The sequence below is a fragment of the Heterodontus francisci genome, chromosome 26 (genome assembly GCF_036365525.1).
Source record: "Heterodontus francisci isolate sHetFra1 chromosome 26, sHetFra1.hap1, whole genome shotgun sequence".
Classification (NCBI taxonomy): Eukaryota; Metazoa; Chordata; class Chondrichthyes; order Heterodontiformes; family Heterodontidae; genus Heterodontus; species Heterodontus francisci.
In genome coordinates this window covers 67,883,113-67,903,763 of record NC_090396.1, presented here as the reverse complement: position 1 = coordinate 67,903,763, position 20,651 = coordinate 67,883,113, and the positions used below count along the sequence as shown (strand labels likewise).

The 20,651-nt window shown below is 41.0% G+C and overlaps 1 protein-coding gene across 1 annotated transcript in view; it reads right to left on the bottom strand.

The window, feature by feature from the left end:
- The window catches only part of psmd12 (proteasome 26S subunit, non-ATPase 12), a 42,679-nt gene that overhangs the window by 16,562 nt on the left and 5,466 nt on the right, over positions 1–20,651 (bottom strand). Inside the window, exons 2-6 of the mRNA XM_068058495.1 lie at positions 15,743–15,802; positions 6,845–6,973; positions 5,307–5,414; positions 3,257–3,361; positions 611–760 (exon numbers count right to left, since the gene is read on the bottom strand). Of these exons, the coding sequence (XP_067914596.1) occupies positions 611–760; positions 3,257–3,361; positions 5,307–5,414; positions 6,845–6,973; positions 15,743–15,802 (552 nt within the window). The remainder of the gene's footprint in view (positions 1–610; positions 761–3,256; positions 3,362–5,306; positions 5,415–6,844; positions 6,974–15,742; positions 15,803–20,651) is intronic.

Genomic DNA, 20,651 nt, shown 5'->3' with positions numbered 1-20,651 from the left:
ACCAAACTACATCAAAATTATTGCAGATCCATTCAGTTAAAAATGGTCTTTTGTACAATGTATTAATAATCATACGTATACAGCAGTTGCTTCTAGTGTTTGAGTTACTTCCGATGGAGACTAAGCCTAAAATGAAAGTCTCACATATATATCCATCTTAACACAAGAAAATGCAGCATAATTAAAAAGGTCACTCAGCCCATCAGGTTCTTTCAATACAGTCCCACTTGTCAATACTTGCTAATTCAGCTATACCCCTCCTCTCCTGCCCCCACATCACTCAAGGAATAGAACGTTTTGAACTTCCGTTCAACTTGCTTTTTGCCTCTATCAGCAGTACTTGCAACAACTACTAGGATCTAACAAGCACGGAGAAAGTCTCGTTCCAATTTCTCCATCCTCCAGACCAGGCAGCAACTGGCCTCCACCCAGACAGGACACCAATGGCAATTTATGAGATATAACTCACACTTACAATTCCATGATATAGTCGAACAAAGCACCAAGATACTCCATCACTGCAGCATCAGTTTCAAATTGCGAAGAAACAATTCCAGCTCTTTTTATAGCTGGCAAATGAACGAAAAGAATTTTATTGCACATTCATTACCTCAGTATTTTCACCTTGGAAGAATTTTGTGTTGATTTTTTTGCTGATGATTTGTGTTCGAATATAATCCTTTACAGCCAAACAAAGTCTCATTTGTTCTAAGATAAACTCAACCTTCTCTTTCTTCTCCATTGACCCGTAAGTTTCAACCTGTTGGTTTAAGACAAAACATTTATTTTTAATAAATAATGTTATGGTAGCTGAATTGCTCCAATACGTGCTTCAAATATTTCTTTTTTTTTTAGTTTTAGCAATGATGCTGCAAAATGTACCTGTTGCGAATAAATAAAACTTCTAAGTTGAAGACCTGATTAGTGTTATGACCAGGTGAGCAATGTGTCCAGGGGTCTTTACCTGGTCTTATTGTAACAGGGTTTAACTTTAAAACACAGTGTTCTGAGCTCCCCTTTTTGTGAATCCATGTTCACAATTTCCAATTATAAGGCAAAGAACTGAGCACACACAGGCTTTCTTTGGTTTAAAGCAGAAAGAGGAAATTTATTAAAACTTTAAACTTAAACTCTACTACGGTTCACGCCTACGGATATACGACGCGCTCACACTAGCATGCACATGCGATATAAACATGCAGACAGGAATAGACATGAGCAGAAGAAAAGATAAGTGGAACAGTTTGAGGCAATATCTTGTTACTGTTTCTCGAGCTCGCTGTAGTCCTTGACTGAAGAAATGGTCTTGCGATTTGTTGGGGCCCAGTAATCTTCTTAAAACTTTGTTCACATTGCAAACCCTTCTCTCTTTGAGCTTCTTGTGTTTTCACAAAATTCAGTTCCATGGGGAGTGATGAAGGCAGACAGGCAAGAGAGGAGATGTTCTCAGTCCCAGGAAAAGGTCTTTACTCCATGAGCACACGGCTTTGTCTCAATTCTAAGCCCTTAGATGGAAGTTCAAATTCAAAACCAGCCAGCAAGTCAGGTGACCAAAACTGGTCCAACCACTTGTGTGTATTGGGCGGCACAGTGGCGCAGTGGTTAGCACCGCAGCCTCACAGCTCCAGCGACCCAGGTTCAATTCTGGGTACTGCCTGTGTGGAGTTTGCAAGTTCTCCCTGTGTCTGCGTGGGTTTTCTCCGGGTGCTCCAGTTTCCTCCCACAGCCAAAAGACTTGCAGATTGGTAGGTAAACTGGCCATTATAAATTGCCACTAGTATAGGTAGGTGGTAGGGAAATATAGGGACAGGTGGGGATGTGGTAGGAATATGGGATTAGTGTATGATTAGTATAAACGGGTGGTTGATGGTCGGCACAGACTCGGTGGGCCGAAGGGCCTGTTTCAGTGCTGTATCTCCAAACAAAAAAAAACAGCTGCTGGATCCCCATTGTTTCAACATTGTCTGTTACCATGGAAATGTCTTTCTGGTCAGGGCTTGCAATTTTAAGTTTTAATGTTCATGTGGCGAAATAATGTGCGCCTCAGTATTGGCATACTTGAAATTATAGATTTTACCATATGTCAGGGGAAATATATACTTGCAACTTTAACAGGTCAATGAAGGTATCAGGCAAAATTTTCATTGGAATTTGAAGTTTGAATGGCAAATTTATTTTAATTTAATATATTATTTTAAAGTTTCTAACATAACTGGATTATTTTAAGAACAGGAGAGCTAGAGAATAACAAGAAAAGGTAATTCAAAGATGTAACGGAAATCCAAGAGAGGAAGAGAAAAAATGCTATTTGCATTAGGAATCCGTACAGAAACAGACTTTAAATAAATTTCTATTAAAAAGATTCAAGGCACATCACTTCTTGAATGCTATGACCATGCTAAATGGGATTTGATATGTAAAGCTTTCAAGTGCATCCGAATTCCAGTATTTCCCCAGTTTATCTAATAGCACGAGCAAGGGAGAATCTCTTCACTTTGCAACTATATCCATTATATCAAATCCTACCACAAGATGGCAATTACTCTACTCATCTAGTGTTTGATTTTACACATAGCAAGGTTTAATCTTTAAGTACCTTCAGGTTGGCAAGCAAACAAAAAGTACTCAAATCACCCAGAAGACATCAATAAAACAAGCTGGATTAAAAATGATGTGGTTGATGATCCAGGTCACAAATGAATTTAGATTACTCTTCTAAAATGTGCAAATGAGGGCTAATTAACTGTGCTTTATTTGAGCTGCAATACCATACTGGATTTTTTTTTATTGTTGCTTCAGGTCTGTCGTCATAAATATGGTATGACTTGAACAGTAAACTCTTCATATCGCAGGCAAACAACTTAATGGGTCAACAACAGTATTTTAAACAACTCTGTCTGCATTTACTTAATCAATAAATCTGAAGTTGAATGCTGCAAGCCCAGCATCAAAATAGTAATTTCTTTGTGAAGGGGGATAAGAAGAACAAAAAAGGACAGAATAACCTTTTATCTCTATTGTTTCCAAGGTCTTTGAGTTGTAACATGTGGCCCAAACATCCTGAAGTTACAAAAAAGTCTGAACTTTTTTTCCCCCCAAGACTTCCATTGTTTGCATATTTGGAGAAGATCCAATACTGATTTGAAGTATTACTTTGTTATATCGGAAATCACAATAGATCATAATTATTTTGAGAGAACCCTGTCAACATGAAAAGCAATAATTTTTTTTTATGAGTTTAGATATTGACATCCACCTGAAGTTCTTGCAAAATGGCAGCAGCTTCTTTCAGTTCCCCAGCTTCCTCCTTAATCATTGCCAAGTGCTTGGTTAAGCGAGCACGCTCTATTTCCACATAAATCTGGAAAAACAAATATAGTTTGTATGAAGTAGTCATTTTTTTTGGCACGAGCCTGGTTCGATTCACAATCTACTGTCTTTAAATGTTTAAATCTCTTAAAATGTAACAACACAAATCAGGAAGGTCACAAGTATGATCTGTAGGAACCTAATGTGGATTTGATTAAAAGGTTGCACAGACATCTGTGGAGTAGCAACATTGTTACAATTGATTACAAACATAGCTGAAAAAAATAACCACATCCATTTCTGCTATGTTGGTTCAATGTCTTACAGCATTGAGCCACACAAACTAGGAAAGACCCTCAAATTAATTCCTGATATCTGCTCACCGTTTTTAACAGGAGGAGGGATTCAATAACTAGCCGCTAAATATTTGAGCCAGGGAGGCAAAAAAAAACCAGAAAGCACATGAAGCAACCCAGAGTTCTTGCTTCTGACACACAGCAACTGCTTTTGAAAGAGTATATGTTTGTGTATGTGCGGGTTGGGCATAGATGGGATGAGACGGCTCCTATGGACAAAGGACCTAATAATTATCACCAAATTTCAGACAGATGTTTTGGAAGCAATGTCTATGTAACCATGTCCTAACCATGATTTATCACTTTCAAGAAAGGAAGGGCAAGGGAGAAAATAGGCATGCCTAACTGATGATTCAGCAAACCATTGGTCAATTGATGGAAAGGGTCCAATCCATGGTCGCTGCTTTTTAAAAAATAGTCATTGCAAGAATGTTGGTAAGGAATGCTAAAATTGATTTAAGTATTCTCAGCCTTTGCTATGATGCTGGCACGGTCAAATAGCATGCAACACTCACTTTCCAGGCTCAGGTGACAAAAATGGGCAAGATACCAGAGGGCTGCCTGCATCCATGGAATATAATCCCAACATTGGCAGAGCCTTCACAAGCTTGGGGGTGGTGTGGCAGAGATTTCAAGAGAAAAGATTATATCTTTTCATACAATAAATAAAATCTCAAAATTAATAAAAATCTTAAAACAGAAAATAGAAACTTGTTCATACAAAATTTAAATTTTACAAGGAAAATTACTACAACACATCTTTTTTGTGTCAACGTTTAAGACTTTTCCTCTCTTTTCTTCAACTGTCAGGTTGGCTCAGAATTCTAGCCTGAAGTTAAGAATTGTTTGTTCAAGACCCACTCCAGGACATAATTTATGCTGACATTTCATTACAATACTGAAGGAGCACTGTTGGAGGTGCCATCTTCTGGATGAAACATGAAATTGAAAACATAAAAGATTCATAGCACTATTCAGGGCATTCTGTGCAGTGTCCCGACCAGTTTTTTCCTTGACCAAGACAATCAATAAGTTGTGGTCATGAACTCATTTGCTTTTTTTTTGACCTTGCACTTCAGAAAATGCAAATGGATTGGTTGTAAAGCACCTTGAGATCTACTGAAGACATGAAAAGTGCTAAATAAATGTGGTTCTTGCTTCGGAATTGACTTTGTTCCTCAATTTGATAATTACTGGTGAGTCATGCTTTGGTATGGTTCGACAGACACTTACAGCCCTTTTTTAATGGTTTCTGTAGATTTATGACAACACAATCTATAGAGCTGTTATACTCTAGATCAATTTCACTGTCCAGGAGCCTGGGAAGAGGGGTCGTGCCAGAGCTATCATCCGTCAGCTGAAACAGAACAGGAATCAGATGATCCAGATTGACAGTGATTTAAATAATTTTAACTTACATCTGGACATCTTTAACCAAGCTTAAAAAAGGTTTTGTATTGACAGCTTGTCGTATGTTCAATTGCCTAAGCTTCCAAACACCAATGGATATATGTAAAAAATGACAAGCATATTTTTTGTCAATGTATGCTATCTCAAAGGTTAAGTAGCTGAACGTGAAATGATTTTGAGGTCGATCTTGAAAGGAAGCATACTTTTGGAAACAGATGAAAACATACTAACCTTCCCAGCTGTGACAGTGCGCAAAGTGTCAATCAATCTCAATTTGATTGGAAGATCAGTGATCTGACTGACGTATGTACAGCACTCTTGGACCATTTTTGTAACTGCCTGCATAATAAACAAAGAAAATGATGATGGCTTTGCAAACACTGGTTTACACTGAAAGCTCAACAGTGTATTGATTCTCACCCAACCTACAAGTGCACTTAGCATTATAAGCAGCATGAACAGCATTTTCAAGTTGAACTAAAAGCACGAGTTTATTTGAATCCCATCAATTGGCATTACGGTCGTGAACAAGCTAAAAATCATTTTACTATTTTTAATGAGAAATAACATTTTCCAGTATCAAGCAACAGGCAACATTGCAGCTTTCAGTCAATTTAGAAATGTGACGAAAATTTGCTAAGACATGAATTTTCTCTTCTGTCAAATATGTTCACAAGACTAGGACGTTCTCCGTTATTAGTTATATTCATTTGATACAGGCAAGATAAAAAAAGAAAAAAGCATTGATAAATTATGTGAACTTAGCTCTTGAAAAAATAGCAATCATATTTTTAAGTTGATGAAATATTATGCTCAGGGCTATTTTTTCCCCCACACACCAGAGAAACATTATTAGCTGGAGATCCTTTTCCTATTTATAAATGAACAAACAATAGTTTACTACTACAAAAGCAAACATGCAGTATACTCGAGTGTGCTAACATAGATGGGAGGAATATGGTAAGGTGGTACCGACGAGTTTCTCAGTTAACTTTAAGTGTCAACACAGGGGTTGAAACTGTGGCTAAACAGGGAGCAGGATCTTTCTGCAAAGAGAAAGAAAAGGGGTGGGACAATTACCCCTTGCCACTCTGGTGTACCTCCATGTGACTAGTTAGAATGGAAATGACAGATGTGGGAGCATGTCCCCATAACATCTTGTTGACCAGCGTATGATATATAGTGGAAGAAAGAGGACTTGTTAAAAAAAAAAGTTAACAAAATGCTTGGAAATGCAGCAGGAATACACAGAAATCTCTGAATACATGCAGAACATAACAGCCCTTTTCAACTCAAATGAAACCAGAATGTTGAGATACTGATGGTGTATTTCCATGGAGTCACAGAATAATACAACACAAAAGGAGGCCATTCAGCCCATTGTGCCTGAGGTGTTTCTGTGAAAGAAATACCATAAAACTGATCAACAATGATACATTAACATTACAATATTAAACCTTTGGGTCTCCATAGCTTTCTTCACTTCCATTTAAGATAAAAGATTCATTGAAGACTAAATTGATGGTAGAACAAGGAATTCAGTCTCCTCACACAAAAGTGCAAATGATCAATAGTAAAAGCCTATGAAGTATAATTGACTTGGGAGACAAATTCCAATTAAACATTTGACAGTGTAGGTTTTTTTCTTCAGTATTCAACTGTAGTATTCATTTGTATTCTTCTGATAAAAGATCTGGCAAAGTGTTTTCTACATTGAAGTTACAGTAAATAGTTTCAGTAGGCTGTTCTGCACAGTCTGTGGACCTTACCTGTTTTAACTGACTTCTCCTTTTAGACAAAAGTACAACATTTTCATTCAATGCATCCCAATCTTTTGCATCATAACACATTTTCACAATGGCAACCAGGATTCTTGAAGTGGACGTCATATCAGAGGCCTAGAATTTATAATGGAAAAATTCAGACAGAAGATCAAAACAACGACCTTGGTATAATTATGAACCAAATCATTCAAATGCAGCGGAAACTCTCAAATGTTCTACAATTCATAAAATTGGATCAGATGGGCGAACATATGTCTACAGTAATTTCAGACTAGTTAAGAAAGGAATTGTAAGGCACTGCACTTCTGCATTTAATGTTGACTTTGCCTTTGCTGAAAATTTGCCTTTTACATAAAAACAAAGTAACAGTTTCAAGAAGACCATGCTCCACCTAGCCCTCCAATCCACAAATATTTCTGGTGGGTTTCTAAATATTGGATCTCATTTGTTGTTTAGTCTTCCTTACCTGTGCCAGTAATTTATTCCTTTACGCTTACGTGATAGACAGAGCTAAGGTGATCCCACAACTGAAGGGTCAAATCAAAGCTCTGTAGTCCTGCCATATCCAATTATGAATGGTGGTGGACATTTAAACTAACTGGAAGAGGCGGCTCCAAAAATATCCCCATCCCCAATGATCGGAGGACCTGGGATGTCAGTGCAAAAGACAAGGCTGAAGCATTTGCATCCTTCTTCAGTCAGAAGTGCCAAATGCATGATCCATCTTGGCCTCCTTCTGAGGTTCCTACCTTCATAGATGCCAATCTTCAGCCAATTCAATTCACTCCACATGATAAGCGGTTGATCGCACTGAATACAGCAAAGGCTATGGTTCCAAAGATGTGCTCCAGAACTAGCTGACCCTGAGCCAAGCTGTTCCAATCTGGTTACAACACTGGCATCTACCCGACAATGTGGAAAATTGTCCAGATAGGTCCTGTCCACTAAAGCAGGATAAATCCAATCCAGCCAATTACCACCCCATCAGTCTACTCGCAATCAGCAGCAAATAATAGGTGTCAGTGACAGTGCTATCAAGCAGCACTTACTCAGCAATAACCTACTCACGAGTGCGGATTTTGGGTTCTGTAAGGGCTGCTCAGCTCCAGACCTCATTACGGCCTTGTCAAAACAGGGACAGAAGAGGTGAATTGCAGAGATAAGGTGAGAGTGACTGCCCTTGATAGCAAGTGCGCTCTCCACTGGTTGAAGGCATACTAAGCACAAAGGAATATGGTTGTGGTTGCTGGAGGCCAGTCATCTCAGCCCCAGGACATCACTGCAAAGGTTCCTTAGAGTACTGTACTAGTTCCAACCACCTTCAGCTGCTTCAGCAATGACCTCTCTCCATCATAAGGTCAGAAGTGGGGATGTTTGCTGATGACTGCACAGCGTTTGGTACCATTCGCAGCTCCTCATATAATGAAAAAATATGTGCCCGCATGCAGCAAGACCTGGGCAACATTCAGGTTTGGGCTGACATATGGCAAGAAACATTTGCACCACACAAGTGCCAGGCAATGACCATCTCCAATAAGAGAGAATATAACCACCTCCTCTTGACGAAACAGAAATAAATAAGTACGATCTGATAGCCATTACAGAGACATGGCTGCAGGATGACAAAGATTGGGACCTGAATATTGAAGGGTACATAATATTTACGAAGGACAGGAAGCTAGGGAAAGGTGGAGGGGTGGCTCTGTTAATTAATGATGGTATTAGCACAATAGAGAGGATGACCTAAGTTCAGGAAACCAGGATGTGAAAGCGGTTTGGGTCAAGATGAGAAATGATAAAAGTAAGAAGTCACTTCCGGGAATGGTGTACAGGCCCCTGAACAGTAACCACATGATAGGACAGGGTATAAAGGAAGAAATAATGGTTGCTTGTCAGAAAGGTATGGCGATAATCATGGGGGATTTTAATTCTACATACAGACTGGAGAAATCAGGTGGGCAAAGTTAGCCTAGATGAGGAGTTCATAGATTGTTTTCAGGATAGTTTCTTAGAACAGCACATTCTGGAGCCAGAGAGCAGGCTATACTAGACCTGGTACTGTGCAACAAGACAGGAGTAATTAATGACCTCAGTGAAGGCACCCCTAGGCAGCAGTGATCATAAGATGATTGAATTTTACATTCAGTTTGAGGGACAGAAGAGTGGGTCTCAGATGAGTATTTTAAACTTAAATAAGGGCAATTATGAGGGCATGAAAGCAGAGCTAGCTAAAGTGATCTTGGCAAAGTAAGGTAAAGGGATGCAGCAATACAGATGCAGTGGCAGACATTTATGGTGATATTTCAGAATACACAGAATAGATATATTGTAACGAGAAAGAAAAATTCCAAGGGGAGGACCCACCATCCGTGGTTAACTAAAAAAGTTAAAGATAGTATCAAACTTTTTTAAAAATTTGTTTCATGGGATGTGGGCTTCGCTGGCCAGGCCATCCCTAAATGCCCATGAGAAAGTGGTGGTGAGCTGCCTTCCTGAACCTCTGCAGTCCATGTGGGGTAGGTACATCCACAGTGCTATTAGGAAGAGAGTTGCAGGATTTTGCACCAGCAACAGTTCCAAGACAGGATGGTGTGTGGCTTGGAGAGGAACTTGCAGGTGGTGGTGTTCCCACGCATCTGCTGTCCTTGTCCTTCTAGGTGATAGAGATCACAGGTTTGGAAGGTGCTATCTGAGGAGCCTTGGTGCGTTGCTGCAGTGCAACTTGTAAATGGTACACACTGCTGCCACTTTGTGTCGGTGGTGGAGGGAGTGAATGTTTGTGGATAGGATGCCAATCAAGCGGGCTGCCTTGTCCTGGATGGTGTCGAGCTTCTTGAGTGTCGTTGGAGCTGCGCCCATCCAGGCAAGTGGAGAGTATTCCATCACATTCCTGACCTGTGCCTTGTAGATGGTGGATAGGTTTTGGGGCAGTCAGGAGGTGAGTTACTCGCCACAGGATTCCTAGCCTCTGACCTGCTCTTGTAGCCACGGTATTTATATGGCCACACCAGTTCAGTTTCTGGTCAATGGTAGCCCCTAGGATGTTGATAGTAGGGGATTGAGTGATCGTAATGCAATTGAACTTCAAGGGGAGATGGTCACTGCCTGTCACTTGTGTGGCACGAATGTTACTTGCCACTTATCAGCCCAAACCTGGATATTGTCCATGTCTTTCTGCATTTCTACATGGACTGCTTCAGTATCTGAGGAGTCGTGAATGGTGCTGAACATTGCTGCTAATTGCACAAACAGCCCCACTTATGATTGAATGAAGGTCACTGACGAAGCAGCTGAAGATGGTTGGGCCGAGGACACTACCCATCCAGGCAAGTGGACAGTATTCCATCTCACTCCTAACTTGTGATGTCCTGGAGCTGAGATGATTGACCAACAACCACAACCATCTTCCTTTGCATTAGGTACGATTCCAACCACTGGAAAGTTTCCCTCTGATTCCCATAGACTCCAGTTTTGCTATGGCTCCTTGATGCCATACTCAGTCAAATGCTGCCTTGATGTCAAGGGTGGTCACTCACACCTCACCTCTTGAGTTCAGCTGTTTTGTCCACGTGTGAACCAAAGCTGTAATAGAGTCAGGAGCTGAGGGGTCTTGGCGGAACCCAAACTGAGCGTCACTGAGCAGGTTATTGTTAAGTAAGTGCCGCTTGATAGCACAGTCAATGACACCTTCCATCACTTTACTGTTGATCAAGAGTAGACTGATGGGGCGGTAATTGGCTGAGTTGGATTTGTCCTGCGTTTTGTGTGCAGGACACACCCAGGCAATTTTCCACATTGCTGGGTAGATGCCAGTGTTGTAGTTGTACTGGAACAGCTTGGCTAGGAGCACAGCTAGTTCTGGAGCACAGGTCTTCAGTACTGGCATGTCGTCAGGGCCCGTAGCCGTTACAGTATCAGTGCCTTGTCTGAAGAATGACGTCTATGATGCTGGGGGCTTCAGGAGGAGGCAGAGATGGATCATCCACTAAGCACTTCTGGCTGAAGACTTGTTGCAAATGCTTCAGCCTTATCTTTTGCACTGATGTGCTGGGCTCCCCTGTCATTGAGGGTGGGGATATTTATGGAGCCACCTCCTCCTGTTAGTTGTTTAATTGTTGTCCACCATTATTCACAACTGGATGTGGCAGGACTGCAGAGCTTCGAAAAAGCATATAATTGCACCAAGTTGGACGGCAGGTCAGAAGATTAGACAGAATATAAAAAGTAGCAAAGAACAAATAACCAAGATTAATAAGGAGGGAAAAATTACGAGAGAAAGCTGGCTAGAAATATAAAAACAGAGTTTCTATAAATAGGTAAAAAAAATTGTTAACAAAGTGAGTGTTGGTCCTATAGAGAGAGAGTCTAGGGAATTAATAATGGATAATAAGGAGATGGCAGATGAACTGAACAGGTATTTTGCATCTGTCTTCACTATAGGGGATAACAGTAACATCCTAGAAATAGCTGTAAATCAGGAAATGGGAGGGAGGAAATCAAGAAAATTACAACCAGGGAAGGGGTATTGCGAAAATTGTTGGAGCTGCGGACTGACAAGTCCTCGGATCTTGATGGACTTCATCCCAGGGTCTTAAAAGCAGTGGCTAAGGAGATAGCTGCTGCGTTGGTTTTAATTTTCCAAAATTCCCTAGATTCTGGGAAAGTTCCATTAGATTGGAAAATAGCCAACATAACTCCTTTATTCAAAAAGGGAGAGAGACAGAAAGTAGGAAACTACAGGCGGTTAGCTTAACATCTGTCTTAGGGAAAATGTTAGAAGTATTATTAAAGACATTATAGCAGGGCACTTAAAAAATTCAAGGTAATCAGGCAGAGTCAACATGGTTTTGTGAAAGGGAAATCATGTTTAACCAATTTAATGGAGTTCTTTGAAGAAGTAACATGTGCTGTGGATAAAGGGGAACCGGTGGATGTCCTGTACTTAGATTTCCAGAACATACGAATTAGGAGCAGGCATAGGCCATTCAGCCCCTCGAGCCTGCTCTGCCATTCAATAAGATCATGGCTGATTTGATTGTAACCTCAACTGCACATTCCTGCCAATCCCATTCAATAAGGTGCCTGTTACGATCAGGTGAGAAAGGTGTCGAGGGGCCTCTCAGCCTTCACCTGGTCTTACTGTAACGGGGTTTATTTCAAACACACCATGTTTTGAGCTCCCCCTTGGTGAATCCTTGTTCACCGCTTTCCAATTATAAGGTAAAGAAATGAGCACAAACAGGCTTTCTTAGATCTAAAGAAGAAAAGTAAATTTTATCAGAACAAACTAAAAACTCGAATTCAGTTAACGCCTACGGATATACGCCGCGCCCCATGCCCGAGTGCATACGTGATACGCACATGCAAATAGAGACAGAAGAGAGAAGAAAAATAGAGGGGAGAGGTTTGAGGCAATATCTGAAGAGTTGTTACAGTTCTTCGTACGATTACACGCTCACTGTAGAGTCCTTGCTTGTAGGTAATTCTTGCTTTTTGTTGGGGCCCAGTATTCTTCTTAAACCTTGTTCACTGCAGGAGACTTTTCTCTCTTGGGTTCATGTGTCTTCAATGGATTCTGAAGCTGGTGAGAAAGAGATGGGAGGAGAGAAGGTCTGCTTCAGTCCAGGAGCCAAGAGCTTTCCGTCTTCAGAACACCTTCTCCAATTTAAAATTCTCAGTTCAAACTCTGCAACCGCCGGTTAGTCATGTGACTAAACTGGTCTGACCACATCTGTTCTGTGTATCGGGAACAGGGACTGGTCCTTTGTTCCGAGCAGTGTCTGCTACTATGCAAAAAAAAGTCCTTCCGGCCAGGCCTGGCAATTCCTTGCATCAGGCCTTCTCTTCTTCCCAGCAACAATTTGATGTTTAATGTCCCTGTGGTGAAATTAATGTGCCTCATTCTTGGCAGGTGGGGGCCTGCATGACAGTGCCACATAAAAGTTTACTGCAGAAGATAAGAGTTCATGGCATTGGGCATGATATATTCGCACGAACAGAGAATTGGAAAACTAACAAGAAATGGAGAGTCAGGATACATGGGGCAATTTCTGGTTGGCAAACTGTAACTAGCAGATTGCCACAGGGATCAGTGCTGGGGCCTCAACTATTTACGATCTGTATTAATGACTTGGATGAAAGGACCAATTGTGGATGATACAAAGACAGGTAGGAAAGCAAGTTGTGAGGATACAAATGTCTACAGAGAGATACAGATAGGTTAAGTGAGTGGGCAAAAAGTTGGCAGATCGAGTATAATGTGGGAAAATGTGAGGTTTTCCACTATGGCAGCAATAGAAAAGCAGACTATAAAAGTAGGGAAGTCTTGTTACAACTGTACAGGCATTGGTGAGACCGCACCCAGAATACTACGTAGAGTTTTGGTTTCCTTACTTAAGGAGGGATATACTTACATTGGAGGCAGTTCAGAAAAGGTTCACTAGATTGATCCTGGGATGAAGAGGTTGTCATGTGACAAAGGTTGGACAGGTTAGGCCTATGCTCATTGGAGTTTAGAAGAATGAGGGGTGATCTTTTTGAAACATACAAGATTCTGAGGGGGCTTGACAGGGAGATGCTGACAGGATGTTTCCCCTCGTGGGGGAACCTGGAACTAGGGGGCACAGTTTTAAAATAAGTCATCTTCCTTTTAAGGGAGATGAGCAGCAATTTCTTCTCTCAGAGGATCATTAACTTTTGGAATTCTCTTCCCCAGAGAGCTGTGGAGGCTGGGTCATTGAATACATTCAAGTCTGAGTTAGACAGACTTTTGGTCTGCAAGGAAATCAAGGGTTATGGGGGGGCAAGCAGGAAAGTGGAGTGAAGGCCATGATCTTATTGAACGGTGCAGCGGGCTCGAGGAGCTGAACGGCCTACTCCTGCTCCTATTTCTTATGCTCTCAAAGCAACCCATTTGATTGGCACCCCATCCATCATCTTAAATATTCACTCCCTCTATTACTGCTGCACAATGGCAGCAGTGTGCATGCCAAAGACTTGCGGGTTGATAGGTAAATTGGCCATTGTAAAAAAATTGCCCCTAGTGTAGGTAGGTGGTAAGAGAATTGAGGGAAGGTGGGGATGTGAGGGAAAATGGGATTAATGTAGGATTAGTATAAATGGGTGGTTGATGGTCGGTGCGGACTCGGTGGGCCGAAGGGCCTGTTTCGGTGCTGTATCTCTCTATGACTAAATTTCACAGTGCGTACCATCTATAAGATGCACTGCAGCAACTCACCAAGCCTCCTTGGACAGCACCTTCCAAGTTCCCCTCCAAGTCACAGACCACTGTCACTTCCTTCACTGTCAATAGGTCAAAATCCTAGAATGCCCTCCCTAACAGCACTGTGCGTTTACCGACACCATATCGACTGTAGCAGTTCAAGAAGGTGGTTCACCACTACCTTCACAAGGGCAATCAGGGATGGGCAACAAATGCTGGCCTTGCTGGCGATACTCACATCTTGAAAAAAAACTTTTTAGTATGAAGAAATTCCTCCTGCAATTTTTATATTCTTTTGCCTTTATTTTTATTTATTAAAGCATAATTATTCAGGGTAACACAAAGGCAATTTTCTCAATAAGGAAAGAAACACTGGGGAGGAGAGATATTTTTATTCAAATAATTCCCCTATTTTATATATTTATTCGAAAAGGTCCACCATACCTGTCTTGCACCCATGGGCAAAGACTTGGAGCAACTGCAAAGGAAAGAGAAGGGGCCGCAACTTCAATCTGTCCTGATGGGACAGCTGATATTGGGCAACCAGGCTACTGGCTGGGAAATCTGCATAACCTCAACTAAGCATGCAAATTTCCTAACATCATAAGTCACCTATGGATGAGCAATAAACAGCCGACCCCGAGTCCCCCCAGAGAACAAAATTTATAAAGAAATCAGCTTCCATATTGTTCATACAGAACTTCTATTCCATGATATCATCTTAGGAAGGGAAATTTAACTTGAGGGCCTCTATGGAAAGGAAAATTAACACTTAAAAAAAAATGTAGATCTTGATTTTCATAAGCATATTTATTTTCTATAAGCTAGGGAAAAAAAGCAAAGAATTTACATATATCAAATGCTTTTCGCATCCTCTGGGCATCCCAAAACGTAGGGAAATGCAGCAGTCAATTTCACAAAGCAAGTTCCCATATATCACAAATAAGATTCATGACCACATATAGTGACATAGTGATGATGATGATTTAAGGACAAACATTGGGCAAGACATCATGTGAACTTCCTTTCTCTTCAAATAGTGCCATAGGATCTTTTACTTTTATCTGGAGAGGACAGGTCTTGGTTTAACATCTCAACTGAAAGACAGCACCTAAGGGAGTGCTGCACTCCCTCAGTACTGTGCTGAAATGTCAGTTTGGAGTGTGCTCAAGACTCTGGGGGTGAGGCTTGACCCCATAATCTTCTGATTCAGAGGTGAAAGTGCCAGCACTGAGCCAAAGATGACACCTTGAATAGTTTTAATGAAAAATATTCCGCCTGATTTTGTTTCCCCTTTAGGAGATAGACCTTTTATTAAAAAAATGGCTGACATTTCTGAATCAAGAGAGATTTAGGATGACTAAGTGGGACCCTAAATTGCTGTACAAAAAACTTCTTTCAATGTATTCCTGTTGGGAGCCCTTCAAAAATCTGCAAGTTAAAAAAGATGTAGAATGTGCTCAACTTGGTTTTCTTTTTCCACACTTCCACTTATATCCAAACCAAATGTGTAACTAAAGCATAGTTGTGTTGGCTCGTTGAACTTTAAAGACATGTACTATATTCTTGCAGTGAGCACAATTAGATTAACTCATGTTACATGTTTAAATTTACTGGATTATGATTTTAATCTCACACAAAATAATTTAACTTGCACTTACTGTTCGAGTCTGCTTTTCCAATGACAAAAGGTTATCAATACCCTCCTGCAATCTTCCCTCCTAAACAATAAAGGCAAGATAATTACAGGAATAGATAGAATACAAAGCAATATTAACTATTGTTTTGCAACACACTTCTCTTTTCCACTCCAAAACATTTTTGCAAAGTAAACGTATAGATTCACCCCACAACACAACATAACATAATCACTTCTCTTTCCCATATCCCAGACCTATCAAATTTGATTCCATGTTCAATTCTCATTCTGACAGACATGTAGGAAATGTGAAAAGAACAGGGGCAATTATGGAAGGAAATAATTTACCATTTTCTACTATACCACTGAATCAAGATGAATAAAAACATCTGCACCTTTATAAAATGTGGTGGTTTGCACCTTCTCAGGTGATCTGAGAAAGGTAAATAATAAAATAAATTCATCCAACAACTGGCATTTTTTAAAACTCCACCTAAACAGAGTCAAAAGAAGAATTCACACTGCAACTGATACCCAAGATAATCAAGAGTCCTCGCTGCTGCCAGGCAAAAGAGCAGGGATTGGGGAGAGACCACACAGAATCGATACAGACAGACACACAAAAACAAAGTAGGTGAGGGTGTGCTGTGGAGGCTGAGAGTCAACACGTGCAATAAAGGTCAACCATAAGGCCACACTGTTTAATGTAGTTTAATTATTATTTTCTGGGGCATGGCAAAACTACAGGGTGTGGAAATGGATGAGATGAACACCATAAAAGTTTATAAAAAAAGTGAGTAAAATACTGAAGCGAGTGTGCGCACAGACAGTATTTTGAGATATTAATGTAACATTACAATATAAACCCAGAGAAATAAAGTAACATCTATCCAATGAATCTCAAGTTTCCTGTCAGGAGCACAGTAAGCTACAAGCACAGCAAACCACTTTAGAGTAGATGGGGTGTATATAGTTTCCTGAATCTCAAGATGGGTTTTTAAAGTATATGGTCAGGTCAGAACCTCTTAAAACAAGTGACAGTGCTTACATTTTAGAAAGGTCACTAAAATAAAAGCAAGATACTGCAGATGCTGGAAATCTGAAATAAAAGCAAACAGTGTTGGAAATAAAGTGCAGGTCTGGCAGCATCTGTGGAGAGAGCAGCAAAGTTAACGTTTCAGGTCAGTGACCTTTCATCAGAATCTGATTGCCCCATCTTGATGGCTTGCTCCCCGCGTCACCTAGTCACCCCTCAGTGGCTCATTCTGCTTCTCCAGGCAGCACAGCGGCGAGGCCAGGAGCAAGCGGCCGAGGTGGGGAGCGACGAGGCAGGTGGGAAGTGAGAGGCTGAAGTGGGTGGCCGAGGGGTGGGAGTGGGAGGGAAGCGGCGAGGTGGGCAGGAATCAAGCAGCCAAAGCAGACGAAGCCGAGTACTGCTGAGGGGCAATAGAGTCAGCGATTACAGCCATTGAGGGGTGAGGCAATGTTTGGACATCATTGCATGGCGATGTCAGTGCACACATGTGCAGATTCATACTGGCAAGCTGGCAAACGTTCAGACTCACTGATGATGTCGCCGACTTCTCTGCACATGCTCTACGTTGTCAGGAAACACTCCAACTAAAATTCTCCAGTCCAGGCAATACCCTCTCTGGTGCAGTGACCAGAACTGCACGCAGTACTGCAGCTGTGGTCTAACTGGTGTTTTATATAGTTCCAGCACAGCATCCCAGCTCTTATACTCTATGCCTCGGCTAATAAAGGCAAGTATCCCACAGAGAAAAACGATTCCCTCTGATGAGTGGGTCAATAACCAGAAGTCATAGATTCAAAATCATCTGCAAAAGATTGAGAGAGAGATGAGGAGAAATTGTTTCACTCAGTTGTTGGGATCTGGAGTGCTCCAACCTTTAAGGTGGTGGAATTTGACTCCATAAATAATTTTAAAAGCGAGTTGGACAGATGTTTGGGGATGAGGAACTTACAGGGTTACAGACAAAAAGTGGGGATGTGGAACTAAGCACAACTGCTCTTTCAAAGAACCAGTACAGGCACCATGGGCCAAATGACCTCTGTCTCTAATGTAAGTTTCTGTGGTTCTAAGAAAATATCACTGTTGAGGGCATTTTCCAGTTCTTGACACACTAACAGATGCGGAACCTATTTTCATTAATCTGAGAAATGATTTTCCTTTGTTTTTAAGCTCAACCTGTGCAGTCCTGAATCTCTTATTTAATATCAAGATCCCTTTTGATCTGTACAGCTTTAACAACCCTTTGAAAGGAATCCACTGGCTAATGCGTTAGGAAGCCATATGAAAATAGAAGTTTCACTTCTTGTAATTCAGAGATTTAACAAGACAAATCTGCTGAAAGCAATTTATAAGTCTGATGCTTCAAAAACAGATCAACTTAAGTCAATTTCATACATGCATGAATTAATGATCAGTGACATCTACTAAGGGTTATTGACAAATTCAGAAAGGTATGATTTATTTCACATGCTTTCATTAAAAGCTTGTTTTGGGAATGGGAGAGAGGAAGCAATTGTTACTGTGAGTGAAGTCTGAAGAAATTGTAGATTTCCCCTCCCTGTCCCCCCACCCAATTTTTTCACCCTGTATCACAATAAGCAGTTCCAGGTCAGGATGAAAGTTAAGTAGCATACAAAGCTTTCTCAACTCTCAACAGTATGTCATAACTGCAATCTAAGAAAAGCATTCCTCAGCATCAGTTCAACATTATCATTTTCCCCATTGGCTATTCTTGTGGTTGTGAGTGAAATTGCATGTTAGTGTTCAGAATCAAATAAATCTGCATTGTGGATTCATGCCTGTTACTTCACTGAATTTGCTCCAGACTCAGTTCACTTAAGATCCACATATCTATGAGAGACACAATTCTCACCCATCAGTCTGGGTTTCACTCAAATCCATGTCACATATGAAAAGACAGTGTTCCAACCTACTGTGTCTAAAGAGTTTAAACTTCAACAATGACACCTGGGTCACCTAATAGAAAGCACAAAGTGGAAAGGATTGGACAGCTAAAACTAGAATTATTTTTGCTTCAACAAATTGTAATTGCTATTCTAGCATGAACGAAATGTAACCAATCTCTACGTTATCTATAGAATTCAAACATGTCTCTCTCCCACAACAACTTAATCCTTCTGCAGCCAACATCAGATTAAAACGTCCTAATTGTACTTCAATCTGATTTGGTAAGAATCTGAAACAGAATGGGCAGACAAGCGAAAGATGAAATTTAGCATAAGTGTGAGGCAATGCATTTTAGCAAAGGATACGGAGAGGCAATATGTTCTTAATGGCACAGTTCTATAGAACCATAGAAAAATTATGGCACAGGAAGAGGCCATTCAGCCCACCATGTCTGTGCCAGTCGAAAAAACTAGCTGCCCAATCTAATCCCAGTTTCCAGCACCTGATCCATAGCCTTGCAGGTTATAGCACTTCGGCTGCATGTCCAGGTACCTTTTAAATGAGTTGAGGGTTTCTGCCTCCACCACCATTCCTGGCAGTGAATTCCAGACACCCACCCGCTGGGTGAAAATGTTTTTCCTCACGTCCCCTCTAATCCTTCTACCAATCACCTTAAATCTGTGCCCCCTGGTAATTGATCTCCCCACAGGAAGGAAACAGGTCCTTCCTGTCTACTCTATCTAGGCCCCTCATAATTTTGTATACCTCAATTAAGTTGCCCCTCAGCCTCCTCTATTCTAAGGAAAATACCCTAGCCTAATCAATCTTTCCTCATAACTGCAACTTTCAAGCCCTGACAATATTCTTGTAAATCTCCTCTGTACTCTCTCCAGAGCAATTATGTCCTTCCGGTAATGTGGTGACCAGAACAGAATGCAATACTCCAATACTTCTGAAGAGTGTGTAGGAACAGAGGGACCTGGGAGTTCATGTGCATAGATCTTTGAAGGTGGCAGGACATATTGAGAGTAGTTAGCAAACCGTATGGGGATCTTGGGCTTCATAAAGAGAAATATTGAGTACCAAAGCAGGACAGTTATGCTGTATCTTTATAAAGCTCTGGTTAGGCACAACTAGTTAGGCATCCGTTTCTGGTCACCACACTTTAAGAAGGATGTGAAGGTGTTTGAGAAGGATGCAGAGGAGATTTACCAGAATGGTTCCAAGGCTGAGGGAATTTAGCTGCAAAGTTAGGTTGGAGAAGCTGGGGTTGTTCTCCTTGGAGCAAAGGAGGTTGAGGGGAGATTTGATAGAGGTGTACAAGATTATTACAGGTTTAGATAAAGTAGACAAAAAAAAAGTTGTTCCCATTAGTTTATGGTACATGGACTAGGGGACACAGATTTAAGGTTTTGGGCAAGAGATGGGGCGGGGGGGGGGGGGGGGGGTTCTGTAAGGAAGAACTTTTTTCTGCAGCAAGTGGTAAAGGCCAGGTACTCACTGCCTACAAGGGTGGTGGAAACGGAGACAATGAATGATTTCAAAAAGAATTTGGATAGGCACTTGAGGGAAATAACCTTGCAGGGCTACAGGGATAGAGCATGGGAACGGAACTGACTAGAACAATCCAGAGAGCCAGCATGAACTCGATGGGCCGAATAGTGCCATCATGACACTATAACTCTAAAATCACAAGCCTATTCCCAGCTTAGCTTGTTGCAAAGTACACAATATTTCTATCACAATGTCACAAACAATTGTTAAACCTTTTGCATAATTCATTGTTCTATTTGAAGCCTATTTGACCTAACTTTGAATATTGGTTAACTTGTATTCGGACTGATCAGTGATCCCTTCTCTCCCATACTGCACACAATCTACTCCTACTAACTTGAATCTGCACAGCAAAATTATATTGGAATACCAAAAAAAACCAAAGCAACTATTGAAATGCCTGTCAAAAGTTTTGCACTATACAAGTTGCACATCA